Here is a 15,086-nt window from a genome sequence, read left to right as displayed (position 1 = left end):
ATAATAATATCTATACAATTAAATTGTGCATATTAAGTATTTTCAATATTTTTGAGTTACCGAACGGCGAAGAATAACTAATAATGTACTAAATATTAAGCTATACAATTGCAGTATAACTCAATGAATATTTAATATTTTTCCTATGATTTTGAAAAATACTGGGAAAAATATTAAATAATATAATTATATAACTACAAGGGCCTCCACGTCTAATCTAAATCCAGAAAACAAAAAAAAAAAAAAAATTAAAACACAGATGCATATTATTCAAAAATTTATACATTCATCCCTTCGCTCTAATAAAAATATTATAATTAAACTAGTTGATCCACCGAACTCCGTTGCAAATTTTAAATTACAACTTAATTAAAAATTGTGATTGCTTAACTACTTTTGGGTGTAGACAATTTTTTTGATGTATGATGATCTGCCAGATTAACCGATTAACCAATTGCAACCAAATAATAAATACTAATTTCTAGTTTCTACTAATAAAAGAAACCATTCATACACAAAAATGTCCACAGTAAATCTCAAAATCCCCATTTGAGGACCTGCTCGGGCTGGACCTACCGCTCAAACATACACAAGAAATTACATTGAAATCTGTCGAGCCCTTTCGGATAGTTCATATGTTATTAATTTATTATTTTCGTTAGTCGTTCAAGTACACACAGTTCGTGTTCGTAACATATAGGACAGTGAAATAGTGAATAATAATATTATACACACACGACACACGTGTAAAAGTGATTGTTTTGACGGAAAGCCCCGTAGATAATGAAACTATTGAAACTTGTGAAACGCAGTGGGGCCAGGACTCGCGTCGTGTGTCCTATACCTATTTATAAGTTGTGTCTTGTGTAGTGAGGTACAGTGTACCCGCCGACCGAGTGACTTATACAAAAATACTAAAATCGCGATTAAAAAATGATGGGTGATGTGCTGGTGGGGGGGGGGGGGTAGGAGGGTTAAAAATATTTTACGACTTAGTATCAAACCTACCAAATATACAAAAAAAATTACATTAAAATCGGTCTAGCCGTTTCGGAAGAGTGCGACCACAAACACCGTGACACGAGATTTTTATATACTATATTGTTATATATACGGCTATACTGAGTAATAAATTATTCAAACTTGGTATTCTTGGAATTCAATCGTCGCAAAACGGACAAAGGATTTTTTATTGTATGGAGGACAGTATTTTATAATATTTTATATATGCCTTGGCCTGTTAGAGACACCTATATAGTGAAAATGGTCTAGTTTCACCTATATGCTCGTTACTCGTTAGTTCGTTAGTACCTACGTAAAGGGTTTTTTTCAATATTAGTATACAATATATTTTTTGCAGAATAGCATATTATGTATGTTTTTCTTATGTGAAACATAATGTAGGTGATATCAAAATGAAAATAACCTGCTTTATAATAATATGTTATTAAATATTGACGCAATGATGCTGATATCTAATTTTTTTTTATTATAATTAGTAATTACCATACGATAATTATTATCATAATATTATGTTCAACGCGTACAAGTGTACAATCACAGAATAGATTAAATGTACAACCATGGACGATGAACATGTAAAATATAATATAATATAATATTTTAATTTATAATAGACAAGTATATCCGGTAACCCGGCATATGAGTATGACGTAACAAACTAACAAATAACAATGTCATGAACATGATTGTATAACAAAATATTATTATCTGTGTAATATTCATACAAAAAAAAAATCGTTATCACTGAAACCCAATACCATATTTCCACGGTGGTCGTGATCCGGTTAGACCGTGGTAGCGGTGTATACCTTTTTCCAGTGAACATATGTGTTTTGGTTTCGGCGACGCCATCTTAATAAAAATATTCCTTAACCGTAATCATACATAAATCATCTGCGTACTTTATTTTTCTTTAGTTTTTCAGTAAGGAGCCAATACATGTAGTAAGTGCATAATTTTTACTATTTAATGTTTGTGCTATAGCAGTAGATTTAAATGTAAATTTACGTATTGATGTTGGGTCACGTCAAACGTTCTGCCGAAATCCAATGCGCTGCTTCGAACTCGTCCGTCTATTGTTTGTTTTTCACATAATGTGTGGTTTGGTCGGACGCGGGAAGCTGATAAAAGTAACTGAAAGTGTTTTCCTCATTTGAACGTAAACAACATCTATGTTTCTGAAAACCTCGCGGTTCTTAACGTTTTCCACTTCGCAGTACATTGACATTGTACTTATCGTTCATGTAGCCCAACTGCCAGGTTCTGTTATAAATCGTAAGCATGTCTGTGTGTCATGATCACATTTTTTTACGAATAATCTGCCAATATAATCTTTGGTATCTAACTAAATGCTATTTTTTGTGATTTCGACCAACTGTTTTATTAATATTATAAAATTTATTGAATTCAATTGTATTACAATGCGGTGAGTTGTTTGAAAAGTTCCGTGTAGTCAGCAAATGCATCGGGTTTTGAATTAGTTCTGTTTATTTCAGTGTATTTAGTACCTAAGTTATTATACATTAAATTCCATATGAATAATAATGAATGTTTTTTCACTATGTACGATGCTTTTCTTTAATTTGTTTATTATGCATTATCAACTTAATTAAATTTGTTGTTTCATTTAACTTATTAATTATTTTCTATATCTAGGTACATCATTTAGTATTTATGTTTATATTTGTATTTTTGTTTGATGTACATAGAGATACCTACCTAATTTAGGTAACTTCAGGTTTTCCTGATCTTTGTAGTCATTGGCCCTGTTTACTCTTTTTGAAAATGTGTTGAGTATTAATTAATCTCAGATTGGAATTGTATTAATGGAAAATATCAAGTGAAACCTATTGCTTCTTTGTAGTTGATCCATTGACCTGTATTTTGACAATATCCTTTAAAAACATGATTTTGCAAATACTAATTCTAAGGAAAAATCAGTATTATGGTGATGTTAGACATATTGTTGTCCCTAGTGAAAGATTATGATAATTTTGTTTTTGCCTCTCGAGTCTCCAGTATGTTCACGTTTTAGAGGATATTATGTTATGAAACAATAAAATTAAATTGTATATAATTTCATTATATAAGTATATAGATATGCCAAAACACTTCATTAGGTACATTGGCTATAATATATCTGTATAATTAATAATGTATTAATATTGTATCATAAATCATTAAATAAATATTAGGTTTAACTTATGTTCAAAATAGTTTTTAATTTTATATCTGAATGGTAAAAAATTGTATATTTTGATCAATTGTTTTGGTGGTAGATATTTTATTTAATATACTTTATCTAGTATTTTCTATTTTTGATGGACTAAATTCTTCAGAGTCTATTGTTCACTTTTATAGATGTAAAAGTAAATGTTTTTTATAACAATGTACAAAATCCTAAAAAAAAATTTTTTTTAATTTGATTTTTATCTCATTTTATTATTATATGTATAGTGATAAGTAAAAATGTGTGACTAGTATTTGCATTGGAAGATCTCTACGACTCTACCTATTGTTTAATTATTCAATATTTATGAACTAATTGAATATGTTTTAAATATGATCAAACAAAAGTCAGTTAATTTATTATTTATTAATTTATCTAGGTAGGTACTATATTTGGGTTTTTAAAATCCTAAGATATTATGTGATCCAATATAGATACATTTAATTTTAATTTATTTAGATAATATCTACAATTTACCTAACACATTTTATATTTAAATTAATCATTTATATAGTTTGCCATGAGTAGGTAGTACAAATTTTACTTTAGTTGTATGTAGGTACTAGGTACCTTATCATCTGTAAATATATTTGACGTTTTTGTGACATTAAGTAATTTTATTTGAGCCTGAAGCAAGTAACTCATTAGATAGGAGTTCACTTGAGTACTTTTTTAAATGTGTAGTTATTTATTTTTCTGGTATAATATTATTACAGTGATATGTAATGTGTGGTATCACAACACTGTATTACATTATTTCAGCGTTTTACAGTGCATTTCTAATTAAAATGGCTTATCTGATAATTGCTATAAATATAAATGTTTTTTTGTTTTTGTTTCAGGTTGTAACACAAGATTTGTTTTGTTTGTGTGTGTGAATGTCTTCTGAGTGAATGGAACAGTGACTAGGTCTTAGCCCAGGGTTACTGTTGCGTATACTTGTCGTCTGTCTGTTTTTGAGTAAGTTTTATTTAATTAAATTATGATATGATTATGTGTTAAGATACAATTATTAGTTAAGACTAGGAAGCTCTTATTTAATGAATTGGTAACACTAGGAAGTTTATCTTTTGCTTTTCCTCAAAATAAACATAATAACACCACTCGTAAGTTTTTATTTGCTCCCATGGACAAATTTATAAATATGTGTTTACGATTGATGGTTTCATAGGTATAACTAGAAGTATTTAAAAAGTAGATTTTTGGCTGTGAGTTTTATCGAATGAATGATAAATATTATTGATTATTATATGTATCCATATATTTTTAAAGAACACACAATAAGTACCTCTTCTTTCTATTTAATTTGTATAAGGGCATAATAATCACAATATGAACAATTATTAATTATTCAATAACTAAGTGATATATTTTTTTTTTAGCTGAATACTTAAGTCTTTAAAAAGAAAAAAAATATGGCTACGATGACAGAACAAGTGTCCAAGCTTTTGGATTTTTCCCAAAAACTTGATATTACACTTTTAGAAAACATTGTGGGATGTATGTATACTGGTACTGGTGATCAAGTAAGTTCCTTTTGTTATAATCTTAAATCTACTAACAGATAATAATAATTTTCTTATACATCAAAAGTTTTTATTTAGTAAATATTTTTAAATTTAATTATGTCGGTTTACACATCAGACATTTTGAAAAGTTCCAAATTCTAAATAAGACTAAGTGTGGCTTAGCTTATTAGTTATTTATAATAAATATCATTATTTTAGCAACGAGCTGCCCAAGAAGTATTAACTACATTGAAGGAGCATCCCGATGCATGGACAAGAGTAGATACTATACTTGAATTTTCAAACAATCAGCAAACAAAATACTTTGCTTTACAAATATTGGAACAATTAATTAAGACCAGATGGAAAGTATTACCTAGAAATCAATGTGAAGGCATTAAGAAGTATATTGTTGCACTTATCATAAAAACATCTTCAGATCCTGCAACAATGGAAAGAGAAAAAACGTATTTAAACAAACTAAACATTATTCTTGTGCAGGTTGGTTTATTTTTAAAACTTATGTTGTGTTAATATCTAACTATACTTAAATATTTAAGGTATTGAAACGTGAGTGGCCGAAAAACTGGGAATCATTTGTTGGTGAAATTGTAGGAGCTAGCAGGACTAATGAAAGTTTATGTCAAAACAACATGGTTATATTAAAATTGCTTAGTGAAGAAGTATTTGATTTTTCTGCTGGAAATATGACTCAAATGAAAGCTAAACACTTAAAAGATACTATGTGTTCCGAGTTTGCACAAATTTTTGAACTTTGTCAATTTGTTCTTGTAAGTGAAATTATAATAGTTTAAATTTGATATTCAAATTAATATAATATATTATTTTTTTCAGGGCTCTTCACAAAACGTGGCTTTAGTAAATGCAACATTAGATACACTCCTTAGATTCCTTAACTGGATACCACTTGGTTATATATTTGAAACTGATTTGATTGATACATTGATTTTTAAAGTAATTTTATATTAAATACTATTAAATATTTTCTGTAATTAATGTTTTTATTTAAATTGTTTCATACAATTATTTAGTTCTTCAATGTGCCCATGTTTCGTAATATCACATTGCAATGTTTGACTGAGGTTGCTGCTGTAACTGTACCGAATTATGATGCTGCGTTTGCAGGTCTTTTCTCAAAAACTATGGCACAACTTGTTCAGGTAAACTATTATTTATATTTATGTTTTGTGTTACTGTGTCCTTATCTATTGTTGTTTTTAGATGTTACCCATTCATACGAATATTAAAGAAGCGTATGCTACAGGTCAAGACCAGGAACAAAATTTTATTCAGAATTTGGCATTATTTTTGTGTACATTTCTTAAAGATCATGCTCTTTTAGTAGAAAAAAATGGTTCAAATGAAGATTTATTAAAAGTAATTTATGAACTTAATTAATTAATATAATAATTTTATTTAATCTAATAATTGTGCATTTTAGGCACTCCATTATTTGGTTATGATTTCGGAAGTTGAAGAAATCGAAATATTCAAGATTTGTTTAGAATATTGGAATGGTTTGGCTGCTAGTTTGTATAGGGAAAATCCATTTGGACAACTGCAAATAGTTGGTCTTTTCTCACTTTCTCCAACTAGCAGGCCGGATGGTAACACCATTTCACCTAGACGTCAATTTTATGCTCCAGTTATATCTCAAGTTAGTTTTTACTATTTTATTCAAGCTAACCTAAATTACTTAAATATTTTTTTTAGGTAAAAAGTTAATAAGTTAGGTATATATTATAATAAATGTACGTATTTTTGTATTGGTTCATAGATGCGGTATATAATGATAAGTCGTATGGCTAAACCAGAAGAAGTGTTAGTTGTTGAAAATGAAAATGGAGAAGTAGTTAGGGAGTTTATGAAAGATACAGATGCCATTAGTTTGTACAAAAGTATGAGAGAAACACTAGTTTATTTAACTCATTTGGACTGTGTAGACACCGAACGAATTATGACTGAAAAGTTGCATAATCAAGTCAATGGAAATGAGTGGTCTTGGAAAAATTTAAACACTGTAAATATATTAATTCATTATACATTCACATTCTTCTGTTACATTTATTTTATTACTTACTTTATTTAGCTATGTTGGGCGATTGGTAGTATTTCTGGAGCAATGCATGAAGAAGATGAAAAAAGATTTTTAGTCACAGCTATTAAAGATTTATTAGGACTATGTGAACAAAAAAAAGGCAAAGATAATAAGGCAATTATTGCATCAAACATTATGTATGTGGTTGGACAGTATCCCAGATTTTTACGTGCCCATTGGAAATTTTTGAAAACAGTTGTCAACAAATTATTTGAATTCATGCATGGTAAGTAAATAATTTAAATCTTTTTAAATAGTTGGTGACCTTATAATAATAATAAAAAAATAATTTTTAATTAAATTCATAATTTTTAAAACTTAATAATTAATTAATAGAAATATTTTTAGATGTAAATGATTTTTACTATTCATTTTTGTAAATTAATTTTATGGGACTTTCATTTAAAAGTTCCGTTTTAATTGTTGATGTTGGATCAGTGATGACAAATGCCATGCTAATTTTGATTTACAATAATAATTGTATTATGAAATTAAAATAATATATTTCTGAGATTATCTTACATCACCAAATCATGTGATGTATCCGTCTTATAAATATAAATCAGCAAAATCTGTTTCGGCACAGGAAAGAACTGAGAAGACTACAGTTATAACTGAGAAACCAAAATTTCACCATAAATGTAGGAGAATTTCTATTTTTTTTTTTTGTTAAGATCAGTTTTCAAATTTCCAAAGTTCTTTAAGTTTGGAAAATTTAAAAATATCAGATTTTTTAATATTATGACTTCTTATCAATGATATCAAACAAATAAAAAGGCTGCAATACAGAAAATATTATCTTCTATATTTTGTAAACATTTGGAGTCTATTAGGACTACCGACTGAGTAGTTCTATAATCCGTGAAAAACAGTTTTTGCTATGTTATACATTGGCGAGTAGACACACTTTTTAATTATTTATAGTGTTTTTATAATTTGAAGTTACTATGCACATGGTTGCCTCTATGTTTTCCAGGCTTAGACATGTATGGAAATATAAACAACATATAATCTATTTGTTAGCTTTATAATAAAGTAATAGATGTAATTATTTATTTAAAATGTTATAAAATGTCTGCAGTCGTAATGAAAATGTTAAATCAGTGATGACAATGCCATGCTAATGTTGATTTATAAGTATGAAATAAATATTATATTTGTCTGAGATTATATTTATTTAAAACATTCAATGAATTTAAGTAAATACAGGGATTTTTTTTACCAAAGTTTATCGTTTCTTTCTTATTTTTCTAATTTCGGAATAATCTAACCTGAATGAGTACTAATTGTAGACGTGGTAAATGAAAAATATTATTCCTTTGTATATAAGATCAGTAATTAAGGTTAAATAAAAGTGATGTTATAAACATTTTATAATAGTATCATAGATTTTTTTAAATTAAAAAATATAATCACTGTTACAATTAACAATATAATATAGCAAATAAGCATGAATATAAAGAAATCTATAATAGTTTTTTATAATATATTATAGTTATTTTACTTAAACTACTGAAGTAATATTATTATGTCCAATACTGGTACTTATGCTCATTTGCTATTTTGTGTTTTTATTTGTAAGTTAATTACTACTAATAACAAATATTGTTATAAGTACTGCAAACTGTTAAAATAATTGAATTTGTGATGATAAAATGCCATGCTAATTTTGATTCATAAGTATGAAATAAAAATTTTATTTTTCTGAAAAATTCATTTTTAAACATTTTAAGTTTTAACTAAAATCAATGAGGTATGTTTCTGACTTACTATAGTGGGTAGTTGATGTAATTCATCACGGGATCATATGTTACTACATACTAGTACATCATAGTCATAATATATATTTATTTGTTCATGGTTCATTCAAACCTAACTTGAACTTGTATGCAGATGATTATAAATGATAAACTGAGTAAAATATATTAAGATAAGAATCTAAGGAACCATTAATGCATTTACCCTTAAGAGGATGCTATCCATACATTTGTTGTCTCCTTACACACACACAATCGCAACATTTTGTGTGTAAGACAGAGATAACGAATGTATGGAAAGCGCCCTCTTCATTTTACAGCAAACTATTGTAATTGAGTGTTACTGAATTTAGTATTGATAGTTCAATGATGAAAAATATCACTGCGTGATTATACAATATGAATGTTGATTAGTCTTTCTGAGAATACTCGAAAATTATTGTTTTTTGTTGTGTGAATTTTATTTATGTTTTCTCTCACACTATTTGCACATGATTATGAATGATAACCTGAACAATTATGTGAAGATATAAATCTAAGGAACCAATGATGCATTTTACCTGTAATTTTATAATTATAATATATCAATACACCATTATTAAATTTAATTTTTTTAATTTCAATGAGGATAAACAGCTTAATGTGATTATACAATATGATGTTGATTAGTCTTTCTGAGAATATGAGTAATTTTGTTTAAATTATTGTTTTTTGTTGTGTGCATATTAATTTATGTTTTCTCACACACTATTTGCATATGATTATGAATGATAACCTGAACAAATATGTGAAGATATAAATCTAAGGAACCAATGATGCATTTACTCTAAATTGTACAGAGAACATTAATAATTAAAAGTGTTTTAAAATTAAGTTTTATTAATTCAGTGAAGATAGATTTTAGAACAATATAGAAGCAACAGTGGATCAGCTGATCAGGTTCTTGTTTACCTATGATCTGTAGCCTGAACTTAGAAAACGAGCGATACATTTTTTCTTATAATTTAAATGTTCTATGATGATAAATTGTGTATTTGTTGACTATAAAAAATGATTTTGATTAGTCTTTCTGAGAACTTGGGATTTAAATGTTTTAGATTGAGTATTTTAGCATTTTAAATTAAATGATGCATTTATTGCAATAGTTATTTAAGTAGTTTGAGATTAAAATGTATCATATTAAGTTAAATGTTGTAGGAGTTGAGCTGGTTTGATTTATATAAATTATATAACACTGAATCAGTACCTAGTGTGTCGTTGATGACTAGTCTATTTAATATTTATTTAAAATATAGTAATATGGTAAAGAAAATTATATTGATAATGTGATAAAAACTAGTTGGTAAACAATACTTCCCAGATAAAAATACAGTAAAAATCATGCTGTGTATTAATGTTAACCTTTACATATTCTGACTATTATTAGTTAATTATATATTTTAATCATATTTAACATGTTATTTAGTTGTCTTCTCCTATTGAGCCTTATACTTATTATTTTTATTTTGTAGAAACTCATGATGGTGTTCAAGATATGGCATGTGATACTTTTATCAAAATAGCAATGAAATGTAGAAGGTACTTTGTTCAAGTTCAGGTTGGAGAAGCTATGCCATTTATTGAGGAAATTCTAAATTCAATGGCAACAATAATAAGTGACTTACAGCCACAACAAGTAATTGAATATTATAAATTGTTGTTAACCAGACTTATCCTATTAATGTTTATAATTTGATATCAAGGTGCATACCTTTTATGAAGCTGTTGGTATTATGATTAGTGCTCAAGTGAATTCTAAAATCCAAGAACAACTAATTGATAAATATATGATGTTGCCAAATTTAATTTGGGATGATTGTATCAGTCAAGCTTCAAAAGTAATTGTAATATTTGTAATTTATGAATAACTTATATTTATTTGTTGTCATATTTTATAGGATGTTGAGATATTAAAAGAACCAGAGTTTGTCAAACAATTGGGTAATATTTTAAAAACTAATGCTAGAGCATGTAAATCTCTAGGACATCAATATGTTGTCCAAGTAAGTGCATTTATTTTTTGATATGAATGTTTAAAATTTTTTTACTTTAACATATATATTATAGTTGGGAAGAATATACTTGGATATGTTGAATATTTACAATGTAATGAGTGCAAATATCACGGACGCCATAGCTACTAATGGAGATAGTGTTACAAAACAACCATTGATTAAAAATATGAGAGTTATTAAAAAAGAAACTTTACGTTTGATATCAGATTGGATTTCTAGATCTAGTGATAATGCAATGGTATGTTAACTACTTGTACAAAAAACAGCTCGTGAACTGTCGATTATGCCGGTTACTTTACAATATTTTATTTTTAGGTATTAGAAAATTTTATCCCTCCTCTTTTGGAAACAGTATTGGCCGATTACAGTAAGACTATGCATCCATCTGCTAGAGAACCAGAAGTACTTAGTGCTATGGCAACAATAATTGATAAACTACAATCTGACATAACACCGGCAGTATCTAAAATTTTAGATGCCGTGTTCGAGGCCACACTTACAATGATAAATAAAGATTTTGAGCAATTCCCTGAACACAGAACAAATTTCTACCTCCTTTTACAAGTAAGTAATACATTTACACAGTAATAACTTTTTAACTTTGTAATTTCATATTGATTGTTTAACTTTTTCAGGCAATAAATAATCATTGCTTTGTATCATTCCTGTCCATACCAGCCCCTCAATTTAAATTGGTTTTGGATTCAATATTTTGGGCTTTTAAACATACCATGCGTAATGTTGCTGATACTGGATTATTGGTATGTTGCCCAGGAAGAATCTACTAGTATAATATAATTTAAAAAGTTTTAATTAAAGATGTTTGGGAATTATTTTGACCCAAGTTTTGGAGTTAGGGTAGATTTACATACACAAAGATTGTTAAAATATTTATTTCTCAATTTATTTAAATATTAGTGCACAATTGTTGTCAGATACTATAGCAAGTAGTGGCCTAAATTAGTAAATATCCAACACTGTAATAGTATATTCCATAGTTTCCATATCACATTAATCTATTAATATTGTATTTATCATCCGAGGTCATATATTTTATATTTTAATTATGATAAACAATTTGGTGAGGCGCTTTGCTCAGCCAAAAGTTGAAACACACAGTGGCTAGTTTTGAAATGCACCTTCTGAAAATCGTCGCTGCTGTGTCAATCTATTTGCCGTCAACTAAGACACTAACTCATTAAATATTAATGTATTTCTAAATGTATTAATATTTCATATTTGTATATTTTTAGATATTTTTTAACAGAATAAACTGTGAAATCAACCCATATATTTTATAGGTGTCTTCTCTGATTTTCAGTATACAAACTTGCCTTGTGAGTAGTCAGATTTCAAAATTTTCTTTTCATTTGTAAGAACTTTATAAACAGAGTTGTCACGTAACATTTTCCCTTTAACAAATAGCCAAACTCTAACAACAATTAGTTTTCTAATTAGGTTATGAATATTATATACATAACATTAATGATAAATATTACTAGAAATTGATGAATATTTTATATTCTTTTTAGGCATCGTTGATGTATAAACTTAAAGGAAAATTGTGTATTATATATAAATGAATAACATGTTAATTTTTTTCAGATATTGTACAAATTATTGCAAAATGTTCAACAGCATAAACAAGCAGCTCAGAGTTTCTATGTATCATACTTTACTGATATCTTACAACATGTTTTTTCTGTTGCCACTGATACATCTCATACCGCAAGTAAGATTTATTCATTATTACTTTTCTAAGAGTTAAATTTTCTAAATGCATTTATTTTATCTGAAATTTGAATTTACAGGTTTATTAATGCATGCACAAATCTTATCATACATGTTCAAATTAGTTGAGAGCGATAGAATTGAAGTTTTATTAAGTGCGCCAGGTGCACCTCCTGATGGCGAAGTTACAGATAAAAATGTTGCCTATGTTCGTGATTTTGTAGCGTCATTGCTAAAGACAGCTTTCCCTCATTTGGCTGACCCACAAATCGCTCTTACTGTACAAGGCATGTTTAATTTGAATCATGACCTAACAGCTTTTAAAGACCATCTTCGTGATTTCCTTGTTCAGATCAGAGTAAGTGATTAAAAACAATATTAAGTAGTTTTCTATAAAACCTATATAACATAATATTATGTAACTAATCTTTAATAACTCTAGTTCAAGTGAATTACAATCATAATTTTTGCTTGTTTATTGATACTACCTGTGTGCTCGTTGTCTATGAAATACAAACGGATGACAACAAATTTTCATTCATAAGTTTCAATTGTAGGCTGTTAAGAGTTTACATTGAATAAAAAGCCGATGCTTAAAAGATCATTGTTACGACATATGATGTCTTTGTCTTACTGACCCAAAATATGCCATAAAATACATCCAGTAGTTCCAGTCTTGTGTTGTTAGCTCCTAATATATTAGATTGAATTGACCTATTGTCAAACTTAAAAGTAAGAACATGTGTTCTCTCTTTAGTTTTACGATATTTTTATTTTTAAGTGAATTATTATTTATGAGTATGTAAAATATTAATATTATAAATGTTCATAATTCGCTTAAATATAGTTAAAAACCTACGAGAGTACACTGATAATATTCATACATTTAAGTTTGATAATAAGTCATTTCACTAATATTTAGAACTTTTGGATCTTGGATGTACATTTTGGGATATTATAATATGTTGGTAAGATAGAGATGACACGTTATGCAAGTATTTTGTCCTCTTAAGCACAGATAATGTTCTTACCTGTACTTAACTGGAGATTTGATAATAGGTTAACATTAATAGCAAAACTAGTGTTTGAAAATTTGTTATGTCTTGCACGTTTGTAAAACAGCAAATATAAATCTATGAGTAGTGTCCTCTTATCATAATTTTTGTTTTTAATTGAACTTAAACTTAGCCCGGCAACTAGAGCTATTAACTGTTGTAGAGGTTATGAACTATGGTAGGGGTAAGGTTGGTACAGTAGGTTGTTTTTTTACGATTGTTACGGTAGGTAGCAAACACGTGTATGTGTGGCAAGGTTTTTAACTACTATAAGGAGCCTGTAGCTGTGGCCGTTACTTCCAATCGCATTTCGCGACTGGCAGTAGCTAAACCCCGCCAAGCCACTGTTTTTAATTACTATCCAAATTAAACTATCTGTTGCCTTTTGTAGCTAATATAATAACTATTGCTCATTTTAATATTACATTAAATACATTTTTATATCTTTATGTTTAATAATCAAGTTTTACCAACATTTTGTATTCAATTAATTAATGATTTATACCAATATCTATTTTGTTTATCTTTGTTGTGATTATTTTAGAAATGTGATATTTGAAAGTTAATTTTGTATTAAGCTACATATTTTATTAATTACTATACTAAAACTTAAGTCTTAAACGAATAATTAAAATTTCATTCTTATGTTTTTTTTATTAGTCAATCTAAGATACTATTTTAAAAGTTAAATTATTAATTCTCGTTGATGTACATATTGTGACATTAAGTTTAAGTATAAGCAAGAGATTGATAGAGTAAAGTCAAACTAGACTAACTAGAGTAGAGTAAACTCAAGGTATATTACTGAGTTAACGGGAATTTACTTGTTCAAGCACAATATAACTTAATTTATTACCATTAAAGCTTAATAATGTGCAATAATTTAATATTTCTAAATTTGTATTTAATAATAAATTAAACTATATAGCATAGAGTTCTAATAAATATAATTGACAAAACAATTTAATATGTTTTATTAGGAATTTACCGGAGAAGATATATCTGACTTATACCTTGAAGAAAGAGAACAAGCATTGAGGGTAGCTCAAGAAGAAAAGCGTGAAGTACAGAAGACTGTGCCTGGCATATTAAACCCACATGAAATCACTGATGATATGCAGGACTAAAATTACATGAATATCGCATCACATATACATCCATTGGTTTTGTTACATAGGGTTATTATTTTATTCTTCTTAATCCATCCAATCAAAGCAGAACATACATTTTTTTTAATAGCATGCTTAGGCGTTTATTCCTTATCAACGGTCTTTTTTGCTAATAATTGAATAATATTATGTATATTTCAAAAACAAAATCTAAAATGTTTTTGTAAGTTAAGAAAGTTTTATATTAAAAACTGAAAAATTGACTGGCTAAGAATATATGTTTAAGTTATGACGTACTCTGGTATCTACAGCTGCTGCAGCCGTGGATTTTTAAGCCCACCTATTCTATTTATTTAGAGAAACTACTACTTAGTAAGTTTTTTGTACACACCTAAACAATAATAAAAAAAAAATTATATATATTTATTAATATGTATTTTATATAATTTAAACATAAATATTTATTTATATATATATGTATATATTATACATATATATAT

The 15,086-nt window shown here is 27.5% G+C and overlaps 1 protein-coding gene across 4 annotated transcripts; it reads left to right on the top strand.

The window, feature by feature from the left end:
- Positions 1-1,842: 1,842 nt before the first annotated feature.
- LOC111037132 (exportin-1) lies at positions 1,843-15,016 on the top strand. 4 transcript variants are annotated; one of them, XM_022319510.1, is made up of 20 exons: positions 1,843-1,967; positions 4,096-4,213; positions 4,636-4,779; positions 4,981-5,262; positions 5,322-5,552; positions 5,617-5,736; positions 5,814-5,942; positions 6,004-6,159; positions 6,224-6,439; positions 6,560-6,802; positions 6,872-7,106; positions 10,149-10,312; positions 10,380-10,514; positions 10,575-10,679; positions 10,744-10,929; positions 11,007-11,255; positions 11,327-11,452; positions 12,297-12,423; positions 12,503-12,780; positions 14,458-15,016. In XM_022319510.1, exons 3-20 carry the CDS (start codon positions 4,669-4,671, stop codon positions 14,602-14,604), a joined length of 3,240 nt encoding a protein of 1,079 aa, XP_022175202.1. In that variant the 5' UTR covers positions 1,843-1,967; positions 4,096-4,213; positions 4,636-4,668; the 3' UTR covers positions 14,605-15,016. The 4 variants fall into 4 exon arrangements, with proteins under 4 accessions (XP_022175202.1, XP_022175205.1, XP_022175204.1 ...); XM_022319512.1 differs by lacking the exon at positions 1,843-1,967 and adding an exon at positions 1,991-2,153 and having other exon boundaries at positions 14,458-14,604; XM_022319511.1 differs by lacking the exon at positions 1,843-1,967 and adding an exon at positions 2,170-2,298 and having other exon boundaries at positions 14,458-14,604.
- Positions 15,017-15,086: the final 70 nt, after the last annotated feature.

The sequence above is a fragment of the Myzus persicae genome, unplaced genomic scaffold (genome assembly GCF_001856785.1).
Source record: "Myzus persicae strain clone G006 unplaced genomic scaffold, MPER_G0061.0, whole genome shotgun sequence".
Taxonomy (NCBI): domain Eukaryota; kingdom Metazoa; phylum Arthropoda; class Insecta; order Hemiptera; family Aphididae; genus Myzus; species Myzus persicae.
This window is presented reverse-complemented; position numbering and strand designations above follow the sequence as displayed.